Consider the following 19117-nt stretch of genomic DNA (forward strand, 5'->3'; position numbering starts at 1 on the left):
CAGAGCCTGGCAAGCTCCCTGTGGCATATTCGATATGCCAAAAATAGTAACAGTGATGGGTCTCATTCTCCTGACCCTGAAAGAGCCTCTAATGTGGCACCATTGAAAACGATGAGTAAAGAGAGGTTGCTAAAATCTCAGGGCTAGGACAAATGGAAACTTTACTGGTGCCTGCTCGAGCAAATCGATGAACAACAGGATGACAGTGATATAGTGATACAGAGAAGTATCACGTAAACTATGACTAGTATTGCTACTACTATAACTACTGGTGCAGGGGGACAGGATAGATGTTTAGAGTGACCCCATCCTCCCCAGGACAAACATACTCATGAAACACCACTTCAAAGAACACAAACACCTCTCTGGCCTCTGCTGTCATAGGTGAATCTGACATTGTTACCTGCTGACACAACCCCCTCCTTGCCCTAGGTTTCCCACCCCCTTGAGACCATGGCAGATGCTTTGTGCTCTTGTCTGCCTTCTCCCAGCTCCCTCCAAGTCTACGCACTCTCTGTGTGTCATATCCTCTGTTCCCGTGACTTCAACGTGCACTGTGATGACGGTCAGTCCATAGCTGACCCCAAGCCTGCCCAGCAGGAGTCTGGGAGGGCGGATACAGGGACCCTGCATCCCAGGGTCTCAGAAGGTTTGACCTAGCTGGCCTGCAGGTGGTCATTCTCCTGAACATGGAATACTCCCCATATTCCTAACATAAGGAAGCTCGTTCCCTGCGGGGCCTCTCCCCTTCGACTCAGGGCGGTATAGCCTGTGTATGACTGACGCATGACGCTCAGGGATGACTCCTACGCTGACATATACCCGTGGCCCCTGGTTCTGCCCTCCCTGCTTCAGGGAAACTAAAACCCACCCCTCTCCTCTCTGCTTGACTCCCCAACCCCCCAGCCTACTCTTGAGTTGTCACCAATGTCCTATCTCGACAAAACAGCAATGGCCCTCTATCTCTTAGCTCCCAGGGGGATGGGTGGGCAACACCCTGCATGTCCTGGGTCTCTTCCAGTTTCCTCCATCATATTTCCAAAGTTCCTTACACCCGAGAGCAGGGTGGGGAGCATCTGGCCATATAAAGCCTGTGGAATCAAGTGGCACACGATGGGACAGACACAGGAGTTGTTTGTCGATTGATCACCGCCAGTCTGTTTTGTAGAGCTTGCCAATGATGTTACAGACATCCAAATGGCTCTTGGCACAAGAAAGGTTACCCCCCACTCTGCCCCCCTCCAGAGCCACTTCCTATTTCGAAGCCTTTTGCAGCCTTGGCGAAGCCTCTATTTCTTGCCCTCTGTTACAGGTTTTAGAGCTGTGCATACACTTGCCACTCACTCCACTCTGTGTGACAGAAGAGGGCAGGAAGTGCACAGTGGAGACGGTGAGTAACACTTGCCAATGGCTGAAAACTGCTAAAACTACTGTTGCCAATGACAGAAAAACTTTTCCCCACTACGTCTCCATTCCTATTCCTCTGTGACCTCCTCCTGACTATAGTCTTTGAGTATTTGCAAAATGAAAAGAACAGTGATCTAGGCACTGGACCAGCAGACAAATAATAACTTATGTGAATAGGTTTAACATGTTTTAGTGAAGAGAGTCTGGTTTGATACTTAGATGAATCTGGCCCGAAGCATACGTTACCACGAATGGGTAGCAACACAATTTCCTTGTACTCAGTTTCTCTGCAGTCTCATGGGCTGCTGTTAAATGAACCAGCCGGTGATAGTATCAAGTATCATCACAGGGATCAAGGGCTTATAGCAAATGTCCCGCTGAAGAATGGGTTTGTTCCTAAGCATCCCAAAGTCTTTATGATGGGAGTGACTCATATGTATAGATGAGGCCCAGACAGGTGAATGAAAGGGTTACACATGACAAAAGTTTTCCTCATTTGGAAAATAAGGGATATCCTGGGAGAGGAAGCCACACACAGAAAAGTAACTTGGCTCGTGCAGACGGGAAATAGCGGGAAGAGAGCAGAGAGCCCCTCGAGACTGACCTTTGGTTTCACAGATCATCACGTTGCTGAATTCGCTCTCGCCCCCTTCATTGAAGCACTGCATTTTAATGTCGTAGGAGGTCTCTGGCTGCAAGTGACTAATGGAGTGCCAATATCTATCTCCTGAGAGAGAAAGAGAGAGGAAGAGTGGGGCATGGAGGAGTATGTATCTGGTATGCCTGTCCCCACATCACAGGCCCGTGTGTGTGTGTGTGTGTGTGTGTGTGTGTGTGTATGTGTTTGTGTGTGTGTATGTGTGTGTGTGTGTGTGTGTGTGTGTGTGTGTGTGTGTCAGGGTTAGGAAACTTGGGAGTAATTTTCTGGATACCTCCCCCCAACTCCTGTTGTTCCTTCACCATGAACTGAAGTACTTGCATGGGTTGATGAACTGATAGCCCCAAGTGTGTTGTGAATGAGTAAATGACGCAGGACAACCAGGGTCAACATCAAGTGCCCTCTCACCAGTGCAGCAAACTGTCCACATGCAAGTGATCTCACCTTCCACCATATCTTTCTTGTAGTCGCTATCATTGTCACTGTCTGTCGGTCGGTAATAGATGTAAAAGCCGTGGATGGGAGTGTTGTTGTTACTCGCTGGGATATACTGCAAGGAATGGAGGAAAAGCGAGTTGACACCAGAGCAGAGAAATCAGGTGAAGAGAAACAGGGGTTCATGGAAACCTTACCCCGCCATGAGTTTATAACTCACTGAAGGGCTGTAGATGTGGTTTAGTAGTAGAGAAACATGCCTCACAAATGAGGCCCTGAGTTCATGCCAAATAATAATAATAATAATAATAATAATAATAATAATAATAAGCTTAAGTTACAATTCTCAAAAATCAATAACCCAAACCTGGGCTCAACCTAAATGCACCAAAAATGGTTGGCTAAGGAAGCGGTGAAATACTGCTCTGAAAATGGAATACTACACTGTAACTTTAAAAATATAAAACTATGTCTTTTGAGACAGCATGGATGGAGCCTGAGGTGGTTATAATAAATGAAATAAGGAAGTGAACAAGTTATCTAAAGGTTCCACTCATATGTGGCCTGATTTACTAAAGCAAATGATCTGGCAAAAAGACAACAAAACTAACTGCTAGAATCAGTGTCAACTTGACAGTTGCTAGAGAAAAAGGGGATGGGGGGAGTAGGAGGATGCAGAGGGGTCTTTTTGGTGGTAGGAGGTCTCTGGGACCCAGATGGTAGGTGACAATTTCACACACAGAGAAGCTTAACACCTGACATTCCATAATATTGCAAACCAATGGTGTCAACATAAAAATACAAATGAACAAAATAAAATTCACTGGGGGTCTCTGGCAGAAATTTCAGATGGTATCTTTGTAAAGACTACTCACTACTCACTAGAGTAATTAGAGTACTTAGTTCACTAGAATATCTAGCTCAGATGCTGTAGAGATTGGAAACTAGAGTACGTAGCTCAGGTGCTACAGAGCTCAGAGGCCCCATGTTTCAAAGGACAAGAAACCAAACTACCACTTCTCCAAAGACAGTCCTCTGAAAGCCCCCGGCTAATGTGAGGGTGAGTTTCTCTGGCCCCAGGTGCAGGTACACAGGAGGCATGGTGTTCCCTGGGGAACATTCTGAGGGATGTTGAGGCAGAGGAATGACTGGCTCCTGCGCTGGCTCCCCACGGGACTCTGCAGACCCGCTTACCATCCACTTGAGCATGATGGTGGTGTCGTTGACGGCGTCGGTGAAGGTGATGTAAGGGCCTGCGACTGGCCTCTCGTACACTCGGCTGCTGTAGCCCGACACCACGTACGGCCGCGAGGGCGCACTGGGCTCACTCTCTCCCAGCATGTTCAGAGCTCGGACCCGGAACTTGTAGGAGGTGCCTGGTGAGAGACACTTCCTGAACCCCCGAGTCAGGAACCAGGCGATTCCCCGCCCCCCTCAATGTCCACTCAGGCCCCTGACCTCGAGGGATCTTCTGGGCCGCCCTCCCCACAAGTCAAGTCTCCAGAGAACTCACAACAACTCCCACCCGCCTCCGACAGGAGCCTCACAGGACCATCGAGGGAGGAAAGGAAGGAGGACGACACTGGGGGCACTGAGGCTCCCAGAACCTGCCCGTGAGCATGATGGCAGCGACTCGAGAATCGAGGAGTCTGCAAAACACCCATCGCCCTCGGTGGGGCCGCCGGAGGCCCCTACCTTTCTCCAGGCCCGTGATCTCCACAGAAAGCAGCGAGGGCGGGATGGCGCTGGTGGCCAGGATCCAGTCTCCCACTTTCTTCAGCTTCTTGTACTCCACACGGAAGGACTGGATGGGGAAGCCGCCGTTGCCCCGGGGAATCCAGGTCACGTAGACGGATGTCTCAGAGGCCATGGAGATGGTGGGCCTGTCCGGAGCTTCTGGGGCTGGAGGGAGGCGGTGGGGAGAGAGCGTGGGACACAGTGAGACCATGGCTGGGTGGTCACTGGCTCTGCTCTATTCCGAGAGGCTGCTCCTCCCACCTGTCACCTTTGTGGCTGCCTCCCCCCAAGTCACTGTCCCAAGAGGTTGCAAGAGCAGCCCTGACTATGCCACCCTTGAGGTGCCAGAGAGCGGTGGCCCAGGCTGTGTGGCTTTCCCACAGCCCTGCCCGGCTCTCTCCACCCCTGCTGTCAGCCAGCCCAGGGTCGGACTCTACAGTGCTTCACTTCAATGGCCCTGAACTGCGTTTCCTCGTTGCGGATCATCAGGGGAGATGCCGAGGGACCATCCGAGAGAGTCCGGGCGCCACGCATGCCAGACTCCCTGGGCCCACACGCGGCACGGGGGCTGGGGGCGGTGGTCCTGGTTGGGGGCTTACGGGAGAGGCGGCCGTGCTCTGGCTGGCTGCTGCTCTGCAGGCCGGTGCCGGGGTCGTCCCTCTGAATCTGCTGCTCCTTGCTGGCCAGGATTTCGGGTTTGGGTCGCCGTCCTGCATGGAAACACGTGGCGAGAGCAGAGCAGGACGCATGCATTAGATCTCTAAGCTGGGTCCCTTCGGCCTGCACCGAGCAAAGGGTCACAAGGGACAGGGGCAGCCGGCAGTGCAGTCTGACTCGCAAGGCTGGCAGAACGGCGTGTGTGATCCCTGCAGCAGTGGGAGGGGGTCACGGGGGTGCAGGGATGCCAGTTAGTGGTGACTCTCCCAGCAGAGAGGGGATCGTGTCCTGGGCACACAAGCCAAGGGAAGTGGGAAAAGAAAGGAAAATCATTCCAAGGCGGGGGACCGGGGAGGGCTGGGAGGCTGGGAGGGTTTCCACTAGAGCACGGCAACCCCAAGCTGGGACCAGCACTGGAGCCCCCACCTGTTCGGAAGGTGACCATGGCTGTCTGGCCTTCGCCCGCGCAGTTGTAAGCGGCCATCTCCACTTCGTACAAGCTCCCAGGGTCGAGTCTGGTGAGGGTCAGGCGGTGCTGGCCGGCAGGAATGCCAGAGACGGTCCAGTCTTCAGAGGAGTTTGTCACCTGCTGGAGAAGGGGCTGGCATGAGGATGGGGCTGAGCCAGGAGCCCCCAGAGGGCTGTGGTTGCCAAGGAGGACAGAATGAGGCCGCGGGTCAGGGGGTCAGGCCAGGCTGGGGAGCGGGCGCACTCAGAGCACTGATCCTGCCACCCTGCGGCCAGCGGTCTTAGCTGGGATGAGAAAACCAGGCTTCCGGACCCCCCAAATGGTCCCCAGAGGAAATCTCAGGGTAGGGGGGCAGTGGCGGGGGCTAAGTGGCCTGAGTGTTGGCCGCTGAGGATTTCTCCCAAGGCCTCTCTGCGTATTTCCCCAAATCTCCACACGGAACACACACTCTCTCCTGGGCTCTGTTTCAACCAAACACTCCTTTTCATTCCCGTCTAACGAGATGCTGAGGGGAGTGACGGCCACAGTGGATTCCCTGGAGGAGGACGGGAGACATCTCCAGGCAGGGACTGGGAAACTTTCTCCGCACAGGTGTTCACATGTTTCTGCTTCACACAAGAGGAAAGTAAGGCTCGGGAGGTGAGTCATTTGCCAGAGGCCACACCACGGGCAAGTGAAAAAACGCAGGACTCCGTTCCAGAGAGGGGGCAGAAAAGTAAACAAGAGTCAGGCAGACAGAAAGGCCAGGGTTCTGGTGCTCTCTGGGTCTCTTCACAGCTGAGATACCCCCAGGAAGTTCCTTTAACTCTGAAGAAAAGCAAAAATTGCAGAGTACTCTACAAATCAGCATGGAACCCGGCCCCAAGCAGCCCCCACCACCCCAGGTCGGGCTCCTCCCCGGCTTCATATCTTCACCTCAAGATTTCTGCCATTTCCACCCTTTGGGGACTTTTTTCTTTTTCTTTTTTTTTTTTCTTTTTGGGTCACACCCGGTGATGCACAGGGGTTACTCCTGGCTCTGCACTCAGGAATTACCCCTGGTGGTGCTCAGGGGACCATATGGGGTGCTGGGAATTGAACCCGGGTCGGCCGCGTGCAAGGCAAACGCCCTACCCACTGTACTATTGCTCCAGCCCCTGGGGACTTTTTTCTGAGTCCTCGATAAAAGAGCCTCAAAACTGCATAACACGGTTAAATGCCTCGGGGTGTGTAACTCTTTAAAGGAGCAAAAGGAAGCGGCTGCGGGTTCCCCAACAGGCAATGCCCAGAAGTTGCTTCGTCTCTGCTCCCCTACCGCACACCCCCATCTTTTAGGGCCGAACAGAAGCTGCAACGGCCACACGTGGCCAGCTCACCCTTCCGCTCCTGTCAGCCCCTGAGCTCCGGCTTGCTGGAGCCACGTGCAGCTGGGAGGGACAGTGCCTCTCCCCACGCAGAAGATTCCAACTGAGAACAAAACCTACCATTCAAGGGACAGGGAGGGTCGGTGCTCATTAGTGTCAGCCTTCCAGGATTTCTTCCAAGAGGAGAAGTTTTTACAAACTGCAAATCCCCAATGGTGCGGGAAACCCAAACACAGTAGCTCAGGCTTTGCAGATGCACCAGGAAGCGAGACTGACTTCCCACGTGTGAAAAAGCGAGAGTGGGCTGGCTGATTCCCAGCCTCCAGATAGAATGTGTGTGAAAAAACAATCCCAACCCCAATACTGCTTTTCGTTATCAAAGCCCTTTGTGTGTGTGTGTGTGTGTGTGTGTGTGAGAGAGAGAGAGAGAGAGAGAGAGAGAGAGAGAGAGAGAGAGAGAGAGAGAGAGAGAGAGAGAGAGAGAGGCGCTCTTTGAAAAAGCGCGCTAGTCTCTCAAGAAGGGAGCTGCTTTCGAGACTGAATTTCTGCCATGGCAGTGTCGGGGGGGGGGGTGGTCAGCTCCGAGTGAGGGGCTGCCACGCTGCCACTTCTCTGACGCCCCCTCTCTTTCCTGCCTGGCCCTCACACTGCCACTGGGTTCCAGAATACGAACTGGATGGTGATTAGTCACTGTCACACACACACCGAGGGGCTGGATGTGGCCCCGGCCTGGCATTTCCGGATCACCACGCATGGCCTTTGCCAGCCTGTCTCTTGCTGGGGCAGTTTCACGGCCACCTATTGGCCTGAAAAATATTATTCTTGCTCTCCTGCTGGCTCTTGTCTCCTGGGCACCATGAGTGTTTGGCCTGACCTGATCCCTGTCTCCAACCCGCAGACAGAGGTGTCCAGTTACTTGGGGAAATAAGAACTGGGACTGACCGTGTCCCATAGCCTGGGCTGAACAATGCCACTTTCTGTTAGAAACTCATTCCCCATGCCCGGACGCCCCATTGTGACCATCTATGGGAAGGTCACCAGGCGGAGGGGCAACAAGAAGCTGCTTCCCCAGCCCCCCTCGAGGTCTCGCCTAGGAGGCACCTTGGGTCTCTCTTTCCACACGGGGTCTCTGCAAATCTGTGCAGACCAGAGACTCCTGAGTGAGGAGCATGTCACGGGGGCTGGGGAACAGAACGTGAGGGGCACTGAGGCTTAGAGGGACCCGGCCTGTGTCTTGGGCTGGGTTCCAGGCTCTGCTTTAGAAGGAGGCGAGACCAAGACTTCTCATTTCATTGCCATACAATTATTGTGGTGGGCGGACAGGTCACACCCGGCTGTGTTTGGGATTTGCTCTGTTCTCTGGTTCCAAACCTGCTGGGGTCCACAGGATGATATACAGTGTTGGGAAAAGCCACACCGCTTTTAATCCACCCCACCTAGTGTACCCAGCACTTTCATAAGCAAAAATAATACAGAGGCATCATTAAGTCAAGCATTTATAACCACAGTACTTATCAAATTAGAGGGGTTTGTTGTTCTTGTTCCTTTTTTTTTTTGGTTTGGGGGCCACCCTTGGCAGTGCTCAGGGGTCTTGGAGAACTGGGGTGCCAGGAGTCAAACTCAAGTCAGCTGCGTGCAAGGCAAGGGCCCTACTAACTAGGCCTTACTATTGCTCAGGCCCCCATCAAATTAGAGTATTTTTTTAAAATCTGGCTAAGAACGATGACATTCTCCTGTCTACTGACTTCAGAGCGAGAATAGCAAGGACGTGGGCCAAAGAGGAGCATGGACAGGCCTTCTCTTACTGGTCACTCTCTTCTTCCCCATAGGATGGTCGCAGGTGAGTGCTTCTACCCAGAGCGGCAGGGACGGCTCAGCTCTGTCCCATGTCCCGCCAGAGTCAGAGACACATGTACCTGGACAGATTTCTGTCTGTCCAGAAGGAAGAGCTGAGATCTGAACAACGCACTCCACTTTTAGCTCAAATGCCTGCTGGTCAAAACCCGGAAGTGGATGAATCCCAAGAACTGAGAGCTATTTCATACGCCCTCAGAGCCAACACTTGTTCAGAGGTATTTGCTTTTCCGGCCGTAGAGTGTGCCCGCCAGGCCAGAGTGCCTGCAGAGAGGGACCCACAGAGCTGACTGTGGTTAAAAAACAAGACCAAGCAAACAGCAGCAACAAATATCAGAAGGAAGAGGGGAGGTGGGCGAGCTCTCCTCAGGAATGAGAAGCCAGAAGCACTCGCATCGGCAAAATGAGTGTGGAACTGCAGCGCCTGGTACAATGGCCAGGAGGTGGAAACAACCCAAATGTCCAACGGCAGATGAACGGATAAGCGTGTACCGCATATACACAATGAAACACTGTGTGGCTATAAGACGAGATAAGATCGTGCACCCCACTGCACCCCACTGGATAGAACTGGGAGTATCACGTTAAGCCAGAGAGAGAAGGACAAACACCAGCGGTTCTCACTTACCTGTGGTGTAGAGAAGAGAGACAAAACAAGGCAATGGAAGTTATCAACTGATGGCAACCCCCTGGCCCTGGATTAGAGAAACGAGGAAGCCAGGGAAGGAGAAGGGAAGGCAGGGGGGTCAGAGGAGGCTGGGGATAGTATAAGGACAGCGGCAAAGGTTCGGAGACATCTGGGTGGTTTAGAGGTGACGTAACTACGTACATCAAGACCCCAAAGCCAAGAGCACTGTAGACATGTGACCCACACTACAATAATGAAAAAGAAAGGAAAAGAGGGCAGAGAGCTCAGACCTGCAAGATGCACGCCCAGCTCTTGGCACCCAAAAAAATGCCCCATCACAGCCGCTTACTGGGATGGGGCTGGCGCGTCCCGGGGGCTCAGAGCAGCAGCGGGCATGATGGGCGTGGCTATGAGGGGCTCCCACAGAGGTGGCTGTGCGGAGGGAGGGCCTGTACCTTGCGATGCTTCACCACGTAGTAGAGGATGGGCGCCCAGCTGGCCCCCTCGTGCCTCGGCCGCCACACCAGCTCGTACGAGTCTGTCTTGGAGGTGCGGGGTGAGCTGAGGATGACGGGGGCCTCGGCAGGAGCGACCGGCCCCTTCTCTCCAAGGCACCGCGGGGACGCCGACTGCGCCGACGGTGGGGGTCTCGGGAGGCCCTTCAGCAGCTGGTCGGGACTTGCAGCTGGTCCGGCGGGTGGCATGGGAGGGGTGGCAGTGTCCGGCTTGGCCTCCCGCCCGGGTCTCAGGGTCATGCCTGAGCAGGAAAACAGAAGGGCAGGAAGAGAGCTTCAGTCCCCTTGGGTCACTGAGCCGTCGTCCCCGGAAGAAAGATGAGGACGACGGGCAGAGGCAGAAAGAGGCCCCGTCCGGGAGCTGTGAGGGGCTTGACGCACAGGCTGGCTCTGTGATGAGCACGCTGGGCCCGCCCTGCCCAGGCCGGCCTCACTGGCTCCTCATCCTCCGAGGCTCACACAAGCTGTTTGCTCCCAAGGTGTGAGCCCCAGTAACTCATCTTGGGGGCAGGCTGCGGGCGTGACCCTGAACAGCGCAGCCAACCATGGTCCCGCGTGTGCAGGGCCTGGATCAGGAGGGGGGATGTCAACTGGAAGCCACCACAACCTTGACCTCACTGTCCTCCTTCCTACAAAGTGCTTCTGGGCTCAGTGCTCTCTCCCCCCAGGCAGGGCGTGCCCAGTGGCAGGGTCTTCTCGAGGGTTTTCTGCCTTCTCCTCACTCCCAAAACCCGTGCAGAGCATATGCAGTCACTGCTTGACTGGGTTACAGACGCCAAGGGAAGTGGACCAAGCTGATGGACCTGCTTTGCCTTTCTTTGGTGGTGGTGGTGGTGGTGGGGCAGCTCCCTAGCAGTGCTCGGGGGACATGGGGCCGTCCCTGCAACAATCAGCCCAGCTGCACGTGTCTGATGCTTCTGTGTTCAAGTGCAGCGATGGGCAACTGCTCTGGCTGAGAAGTGCTCAGGGTGGCCAAGAGGGCCTGGGGGCTGCCGGGAATGAACACCAGCAGAGTGTCGGGGGTCATGAGGTACGAGGGATTGGATCTGGGGGGCTATCACAGCAAGGCATAAACTCTCACCTTTTGAATGAGCTCCCTGATCCCTAGGCTTACTTTTTATTTGTTTCTCAGCCACACCCAGAGATGCTCAGGAATTGGTCCTAGTAGTCAGGGGGCCATATAGAATGCTGGGGATCGAACCCAGGTGGACAGAGCAAGCACCCTACCCACTGCATTATCTCTTTGTAATGCTGTAGCACTGTCCTCCCATTGTTCATCGATTTGCTCGAGTGGGCACCAGTAATGTCTCCATTGTGAGACTTGTTGTTACTGTTTTTGGCATATCCAATATGCCACGGGTAGCTTGCCAGGCTCCGCCGTGCGGGCGAGATACTCCGGTAGCTTGCTGGGCTCTCTGAGAGGGATGGAGGAATCAAACCCGGGTCGGCCGCTACCCGATGTTCTATTGCTCCAGTCTATCTCTCTAGTCTTAATTTTTTCTGTATGTTAGAACAGTGATTAAGTTCACAGAATCCCAGGAACCTACTGATTATACTAATTAAAAATGATTTTTTGGTTTGTTTTGGTGTCATACCCAGCAGTGCTCAGGGCCTACCCGGGTTCTGCACTCAGGAATCACTTGTGGCAAGGCTCCAGGGACTATTTGGGGGTGCCAGGAATCGAACCCAGGTTAACTGCATGCAAGGCAAGTGCCTTTCCCACTGTACTATCACTCTGGTCCCAGAATTTTTTTTTTTAATACAGGTCAAATGGGTCCTTTTTATTAGTAAGAATGTGCACTTCCACTTTCTTTGAGGAAGTAAGTGTAAGCTGGGCCTTACCGGAAGAGTCACTTTTACTGTTTTACAGGCAAGGATTCTAAGTGGGGTTAGTTTTGCCTTGGGGCCCTCCCAGGCTTTGGGGACTGAGCTCACCTGGTCTGACGGTCCTCAGCTGGACCCCAGCCTGGGCGCTCCCAACTTCATTCTCAGCCATGCACTGGTAGACGCCCTCGTCCTGAGGCCCCACGCCGACCACCCGCAGGGACCTCCGAGATAGCCTCAGGCGCTGGCTGGGGGCCAGGGGCACGGCGTTCCTCAGCCACAGGACGGCAGGGGGTGGGTTCCCGCGCACCTCACACAGCAGCTTGGCGCTCTGGCCCCACGGGATCACCAGCTGTGACAGCTCCACGGTGACCTCGGGGGGCTCTGTGGGGAAAGCAGAGGGGGTCAGAGAGGTCCCGAGCCTTCCCGGGCCGGGGGACCACAGTCACCACAGGAATGGCGTCCTCTGTCCCTGGGGCTGCCGAGGATCGCGGGACAGGGACTGGGCATCCACAGGCTCGAGGTCCAGGCTGCTCCCCTCTCAGGCCCACCCGTCACAAGGCACCAACCCCATCTGAGCCCCAGGCTGTGCGTTTCCAGAAAAGGCACCAGCCGATGAGCAGGGGAAGGAGCAAGCGTCGGGGGGATGCTCACCGAACACCTGGACGTTGTAGAGGATGACGGCGGCCCCCGGCTCCCCCACGCCGTTGTCGGCCATGCAGCGGTAGGTGCCCGAGTCCTCCTCGCTGGTGGCGTCGATGAGGAGGTTGCTCAGCAGGAAGCGCGTCTTGTTGTAGCCAGTCATGCTGGAGCCGTCCTTGGCCCAGGTCACCCGGGGCGGTGGGATGCCGCTGGCCACACACTCCAGGATGAGACTCTGGCCTTTGGTGACGACAATGGTCTGGGCCTCGGGCGGGTAGATGATGCGCGCAGCCTCGGCAGTGGAGCCTGTCGAGAGGGCAAGGACGGCAGGTGGCACCGGGACTTCCTGTCATGGCCCCCTCTGCCTGGACTTGGGTGGTGGCCCAAGGTGGTCCTGGACGGGGCGGGGGGTGGGGGGGATTTGGAATCAAACTGTCCTGGAGGGGCTTACAACCTCGACAAAGTGGGATAAGTGACTCAATCCCCCTGGGTCCTGCCTTCCTGAAGGACCCCAGAGACCTTGTGTAGAGACGGGAAGAAGAGGGCAGAGGAGCAGGGGGCAGGGCAGGCACAGAGACTGGCAACACAGGTGCGGGCAGCGCTGTTGGGGGCGGAGCACCAGGCCAGGATGCAGCGTGCTCAGGGAGGCCCTTAAAGTTGCTGGTGATTTCCCCGCTTGTTCAGGAAGTCTAGAGAACCAGGGGCCAGTCTGTGGCTCCCAGTCTGTGCTCAAAGAGATCTCTCGTGGAAGAATGCACCCCTGAGGATGACACAGTGAAGGACAAAGGGGTGCCCTCCAAGGGGCCACGATGGGGCCAGCAAGCACAGCTGCCCTCCGAGGCGGGCAGGAGAAAGGGTCCCTCCCAGCTCTGTTGGTCTCTCAAGTAGGGGTTGTCCCTTGGGCCGAGCCTCCTCCTTGCCCCTCTTCTGGGAGCTCAGATCCAGAGCTGGCCCCAGAGGCACCCCCCCGTCCCTTGAAGCTGGGTACCCCACCACTCCTTACGGCGCACTCGCAGCCGATCGCTGGAGCCTGAAGTTTTTACTTCCTGGGTCACTGGGTTGTAGGCAGCGCACTTGTACATCCCCTCATCCTCCTGGCTGGCATTCACGATCTGAAGGTTCCCCGATGGCATGATCAGGTAGTTACCTGAGGGCAGGGCAAGACACGAGGGATGAGTTTGGCCCCAGAATGCAGCAGCACTTAGCATCTCTATCAAGGGTGTGTGTGTGTGTGTGTGTGTGTGTGTGTGTGTGTGAGAGAGAGAGAGAGAGAGAGAGAGAGAGAGAGAGAGAGAGAGAGAGAGAGAGAGAGAGAGAGAGAGAGAGAGAGAGAGAGGGAGGGAGGGAGAGAGAGAGAGAGATACCCTTACTTTTAGTCCCCATTAGCCCACACCAAAGACCTGTTCTCCCCCATCCAACCTTACACTACTACCTGGGGCAAAATTATCAGGGAAAAAAACGAACCAACTAAGGAGTTAAGCAACCAACTGATGAACAGTCACTGACCCCATGTCAGCACAGAGGTCTGGTGCCACCCTTTCAGGGCAGGGTGGAAGGAAGTGGCATTGGTGCCAGCCAGTCCTGGGCTCAAGCTCTGCATGTGCAGGTGCCTTGTGACTTCAGGTAAGGTACCAGCATCTCTGATTCTGCTCCCTCATTTGTCAAGTGGCGACAGGACTGTCAGCCCACAGGCCACCATAAGGACGGAGCAGTCCGTTCCTAGGATGCCTGCTCTACATATCACACATGCACACACACACACACACACACACGTACACACACACACACACACACGCATGCACGCATGCACGCACGCACATGCATCCACATGGTGATGCAAGCCCCTTTACAAGCCCCAAGGCAGGAGAGAACTGACTCTAGAACTCCCAGGCGTCTTCACTGCAGTCACATCTCTGAGCCACGTGACTCTAAGATTTCTGCAACCAGAGAGGAATACTCTAGCTTTCCACCACTGCCCTCTCCACGAACACCACTGAAAGCTTTTCTCCATGTCACTATCTTAGACGAGGCTCTGTCTGCCTCTGCATGCAGGAATGCTGAGGCAGAGGGGCTGCAGGTCTGCATTCAGATTCTCTTATTCATTTTTTTTAATTTATTTTATTTTATTTTATTTTTTGCTTTTTGGGTCACACCCAGCGATGCTCAGGGGTTACTCCTGGCTTTTCACTCAGGAATTACTCCTGGCAGTGCTTGGGGGACCATATGGGATGCCAGGGATCGAACCCAGGTCGGCCGCGTGCAAGGCAAACGCCCTACCCGCTGTGCTATCGCTCCAGCCCCTCTTATTCATTTTTTTTTATTGGAGCCACACCTGGCAGTGCTCAGGGCTTCCTCCTGGCACTGCCCTCAGGAATCACACCTGGCAGGGCTTGGGGAACAATATGGAATGCTGGCAGTAGAACTTGGTTGGCCACATGCAAGGCAAGCTCCCTACCCACTGTACTCTCTCTTTGGCCCGCATGTTCAGACTCTTAAATAGGAAATAGCCGTGCAGATTATGGGCACCCTCGTGACTTAGTGACTGGTCAGATGGAGCTTCCGGGCAAGCACAGCCTAGCACTCGGAAGCAGTCAGTGGTCAGTGCCTGGCCTGCAAGCCCTGGGGTCCCTGTTCCTTAGGTCTGTAGAGCTGGAGGCCCGCCTGCCGCCTTTAGCTGTGAGTGCAAGGCCAGACGTCTGTGTGAGTGGACAGGCCTCCCCAAGGCACGGTGGGGTCCAGACTCTTTCTCGCTCAGTCTCCAGTTACTTCTCAGGGGTAGGCTTTGGGGTTTGGCCCTTTCAAAAAAATTTCTGTACTTTTCAAAAATGTTCTGGAGACAACACTATTTACAGGGCCATAATGTTCCAATGTTTTAGGTTCCGATGTTTTAGGTTCCGATGTTCCAAAACACCCACCCATCACAGTGCCAATTTTCTATACTGTTTTTTTCTTTCTCCACTTGAAAAAGTCAGCACATGTATTATACTATTAGAAATCTCTGGTTATGAGAAAAGGGATCCATTGTCGGTTGGGGGATCCAGACGAGTCAGCCGGGTCTCCTTGGCTCGGAGCTCAGGATCAGCTGAGGGTAGAAGCTGCCAGTTCTAGTGACCCCCTCTGCCTGCAGGCTCCACGGTGTGGCTTCCCCGGGCCGTCTGCCACATCCCCTAGGATGACTGTGAAAGCTAGAATCGTTGCCTTACTGGGAAGAGGACTGGAGGGAGAAACTTAGTTCTCTGTGTGGGTAAGGGCACCCGTCCCTGGGGAGCCCCCCAGGTCCAGAACAGCTGGGTTTGCTGGGGGGTGGGGACAGATGTTGACCAAATGGCAGCAGCTCAGCAATGCCTCTCAGACTTTCCAAGGGGCTGACGGAATTCTTCAGGACACGAATTTCCACAAGGGTGGCCAGTCCCCCCCACCCCAGCTCCCCCCCCCCCCCCACCAGGGCTAAACATCAAGACAGAAGACAGCAGACCGGAAGTAGGAAGAGAAACAGCAGTTCTCTAAGCAGCCAGGTCCCTCCTGGCCCTGGCCTCAGGACCCTGGAGTGCCCACTCACCTCGGGAGGCCTCCAGCCACTCTTGCTTGACGCTGTAACGGACCTGGGCTTTGGGGTGGCTCTCGGGAAGGTGGCAGGCTATGACAGCCGTGTTCCCCTCGTCTACTTCAATCACATGCTGCACGTCCAGTTTGAAGTCCTGGAGGTCTGTGGAGAGAGGGAAGGTGCCTGGTGGGCATCCAGAGGCAAAGCAGCACCACATGGGCAGGAAGGATTCTTCAGGGGTGCTCCAAGTCCCTCCTCCAGCCTCTGCTTGGCTCTTGGAGTTCTCAGCATGGAGGATGAGACCCTCCGTCACTGCACAGGAGTTCAGTGGGGACTGTCGGAGTGGAACAGGAGGGCATGGATGACTTCCTCAGGGGGTACTTGTGATGAAGGTATGGCCAGTCTCCTCTCTTCCAGAGACCTGGGGGCAAGTTGGCCAGGCCCTCAAGCTGACCGAACCCAACACGGGTCATGGTTAACACGCAAATGCCCTGACACAGGCCAGCCCGTGGATAGACACTGGAGTGAACAAGGAACGAGAAGGCTGATTTCTTTTCCTCAGTACAATCAGGAAATTTCCAGGTTCTTTACGGAATCCACAGAGAAAAAGCTACTGGCCCTGGATTCTTTCAATTCCAACCCAGGGCCATCCCACTCAGATCCAAGAAGGGAGCTTGCCTTGTATGCGAACAAACTGAGTTCAATTGCCAGCACCCTGTATGATGTCCCCAGCCTTGCCAAGAGTGGTCCCTGAGCACAGAGCCAGGAGTAGTCCCTGGCTATGCTTACCGAGCACCCCCGCCCCCCCCCCCGCCCCCCGCCAACGCCACCACCGTCCTCCCCCAAAATCAAACAAAAAGCAGCCCAGATTACAACTGCAATGCTGGTTTCTGCTACCCAATAACTCTGTGCTTTGCTGTGGCTAATCCTTTCTCAAGTCTGGGCTGGGGCTCTGGGGATGCTCAGGGGGGTTCCAGGGCAAAAAGGAGTCTCCTCTGCCTGTTACCTGGCAGTAGAATGAGGGGGAGCAGAGGGTCCTGACACCTGACTGGGTCTCCCATGGTGGCCGTCTCTCCTAACTTGGCTCGCCAGCAGGAGAACCGGCGTCTAAACTGGGAGAGGACAGAGCCATCTGGAACAAGGGCAGGAAGTTTCCCAAACCGTCCAACATTCCAAACAGGAGCCAAATCCCAGGGCTGCATACCCCAAACAGGGGCCATTTGTGCAACAGAAACCACATTCAAAAATTGGTTTTCAGGATTGTAGCTGAATTCAATTTAAGGCAGGAAATGAAATGAACGGGGGGAATAAGATAAGGGAGATGAAAACATTTACCCAGACACTCTTTTCACAGTCACTTAGAAAGCCCTGGGGGCAGCCTCTGCTGAACACATCAAATTCTGCTCTGCTCTTGGAAGTGATAGCATCAGAGCGACTACAATTCCTCTGCAAGATTCCACCTGCCTATACTGTTGTTTCCACTGAAGCCCTGAAGAAAGAGGCAAGGAAGAAGGGCATCAGGTTTCTCACAGAAGACAAAGGGTAATTACCAAAAACAAACTATTGTCACCAGAGGAGAGCCAGGTGATCAAGTCACTTGGTAAGGTCAGGAGGTTTCCTCATGGAAATTTCTAGAATATCTTAGCCGAGCTCCTTTCCTTTTATGGCAGGATCACTATTCCTTTGATTACAATTGGAAAATGTGAAACTTTAAGAGGCAGGGACCAAGTCTCATTCATCAATGTGTTGCTTACATTAACGCAGGTCCTGGCCTCAACAGATGCTCAATATATGCTCACTAACCGAATTCATATCCTGGAAGCTGGGCCCTCAAATCAGGAACCAGAAGCCCATTCATGCTGCCTGTGAACTCAACTTTCATAGTTGAATTTGGTCTACACTGTGAGCTCAAGGACAAGAGTCTAGCACAATAAATACCTTATGCCCAACCTTATATCTTAGTGCGGCTATTTTGAAATGAGAACGTTGCCTAAGAGATTAATTCTGGAGTCACTGAAACACAAGTGACTTAGATTTAATAATCATAGAGTAAGAAATACATGCTTCTGTGAAAGAAATAATGACAAGAATGCAGACACCTTGTGGACCAGCAGAAAATACTCACCACACAAAGGGATAATAGTCAAAATTTATAAAACTCACGTTGGTGGTATAGTGGTGAGCATAGCTGCCTTCCAAAATTTATAAAACTCAAAAGCAAAATAAAACAACCAACCCCATCTAAAACTGGATGAAAAACTAAACAGACACATTTTCAAGATATACGCTGGCCATCTGGATATGAAAAACGCATATAAAAATGTGTTGTACACTGATTCTCAAGGAAATATAAATTAAAACAATGAGATATCACCTCAAACCAGTGCAAGTGGCACACATCGAAAGTAACAGTGCTGGTGGCAATGAGGGGGAAAGGAAGTATCACCCACAGCTGGTGGGAATGAATTGGCTTGGCTTCTGTGGAAAATATATGGACAATTCTTAAAACTAAAACTTGAGCTTGTATATTGAGGATCCAGCAATCCCACTTTTTGGCGCCTACCCCAAGAGCCCCCAAATGTTAATTTGAAGAGATATTTGCATTCTTATACTCACAGCAGCACTATTTACAACAGCCAAAGTCTGGAAACAACCCAAGTGCCTAAGAACAAAAGAGTGAATAAAGAAACGGTGGTATATGCACGCGATGCAACACAACTGGGCTGGAAGAAAAGATGAAATTTTGTAGCTCACCACTATGTAAATGGAACCAGAGGATAAGATGTCAAGGGGGTCAAAGGAGAGGGACAAATACAGAATGATCCCTCTCACATGTCTAGTTTGTTTTATTTCATTTAGGGCCTGTCTGGCAGTGCTCAAGGGCTACTCCTGGCATTGCTCTTGGGGGAAATCTCCCACTGTGCTCCGGGGATTTCATGCCAAGGATCAACGCCACACATCTTGCATACCAAGCAGCCCAGTGAGCTCTCTCCAGCCCCACGGATGCGAACTATGAAGAGAGAGAGGAGAGGAATTAAAAAAAAAACACCTGATGATTGCAGACGCTGAAAGTCCACTTGCAGAAGTGAGTTTGCTAATGGGGGCAGGGGACATTGTGGAGGGACAATGACAATGACACTGGTGTCAGGTGTGGTGCTGGAAACAGTCAACCTGAAGCATTACTATCAACATCACAGTGCTCATAATTCTTTTATAGAAAAGAATAAAGAAGTATTGCTTCCAGAGTGGGTTGGTGTGACAAAACTGAGAGACTTCTTCCTGATTCATTCTCTTTTTTTTGCTTTTTGGGTCACACCTGGAGATGCACAAGGGTTAATTCTGGCTCTGCACTCAGGAATTACTCCTGGTGGTGCTCGGGGGACCATATGGGATGTTGGGAATCG

At 53.5% G+C, this 19117-nt stretch overlaps 1 protein-coding gene across 5 annotated transcripts in view; it reads right to left on the reverse strand.

Moving 5' to 3' along the window:
- BOC (BOC cell adhesion associated, oncogene regulated) overlaps nt 1–19117 on the reverse strand; it is a 122345-nt gene that overhangs the window by 5131 nt on the left and 98097 nt on the right. For 4 of the 5 annotated variants that reach the window (XM_055126548.1, XM_055126547.1, XM_055126545.1 and 1 more), the window contains 11 exons: nt 15729–15875; nt 13173–13316; nt 12182–12475; nt 11639–11911; nt 9644–9945; nt 5321–5483; nt 4837–4947; nt 4196–4402; nt 3695–3876; nt 2510–2615; nt 2012–2134 (listed from right to left, as the gene is read on the reverse strand). In XM_055126548.1, coding sequence (XP_054982523.1) covers nt 2012–2134; nt 2510–2615; nt 3695–3876; nt 4196–4402; nt 4837–4947; nt 5321–5483; nt 9644–9945; nt 11639–11911; nt 12182–12475; nt 13173–13316; nt 15729–15875 — 2052 coding nt within the window. The remainder of the gene's footprint in view (nt 1–2011; nt 2135–2509; nt 2616–3694; nt 3877–4195; nt 4403–4836; nt 4948–5320; nt 5484–9643; nt 9946–11638; nt 11912–12181; nt 12476–13172; nt 13317–15728; nt 15876–19117) is intronic. The other variant, XM_055126549.1, reaches the window with a different exon arrangement.

This window comes from Sorex araneus, chromosome 2 (assembly GCF_027595985.1).
Source record: "Sorex araneus isolate mSorAra2 chromosome 2, mSorAra2.pri, whole genome shotgun sequence".
NCBI lineage: Eukaryota > Metazoa > Chordata > Mammalia > Eulipotyphla > Soricidae > Sorex > Sorex araneus.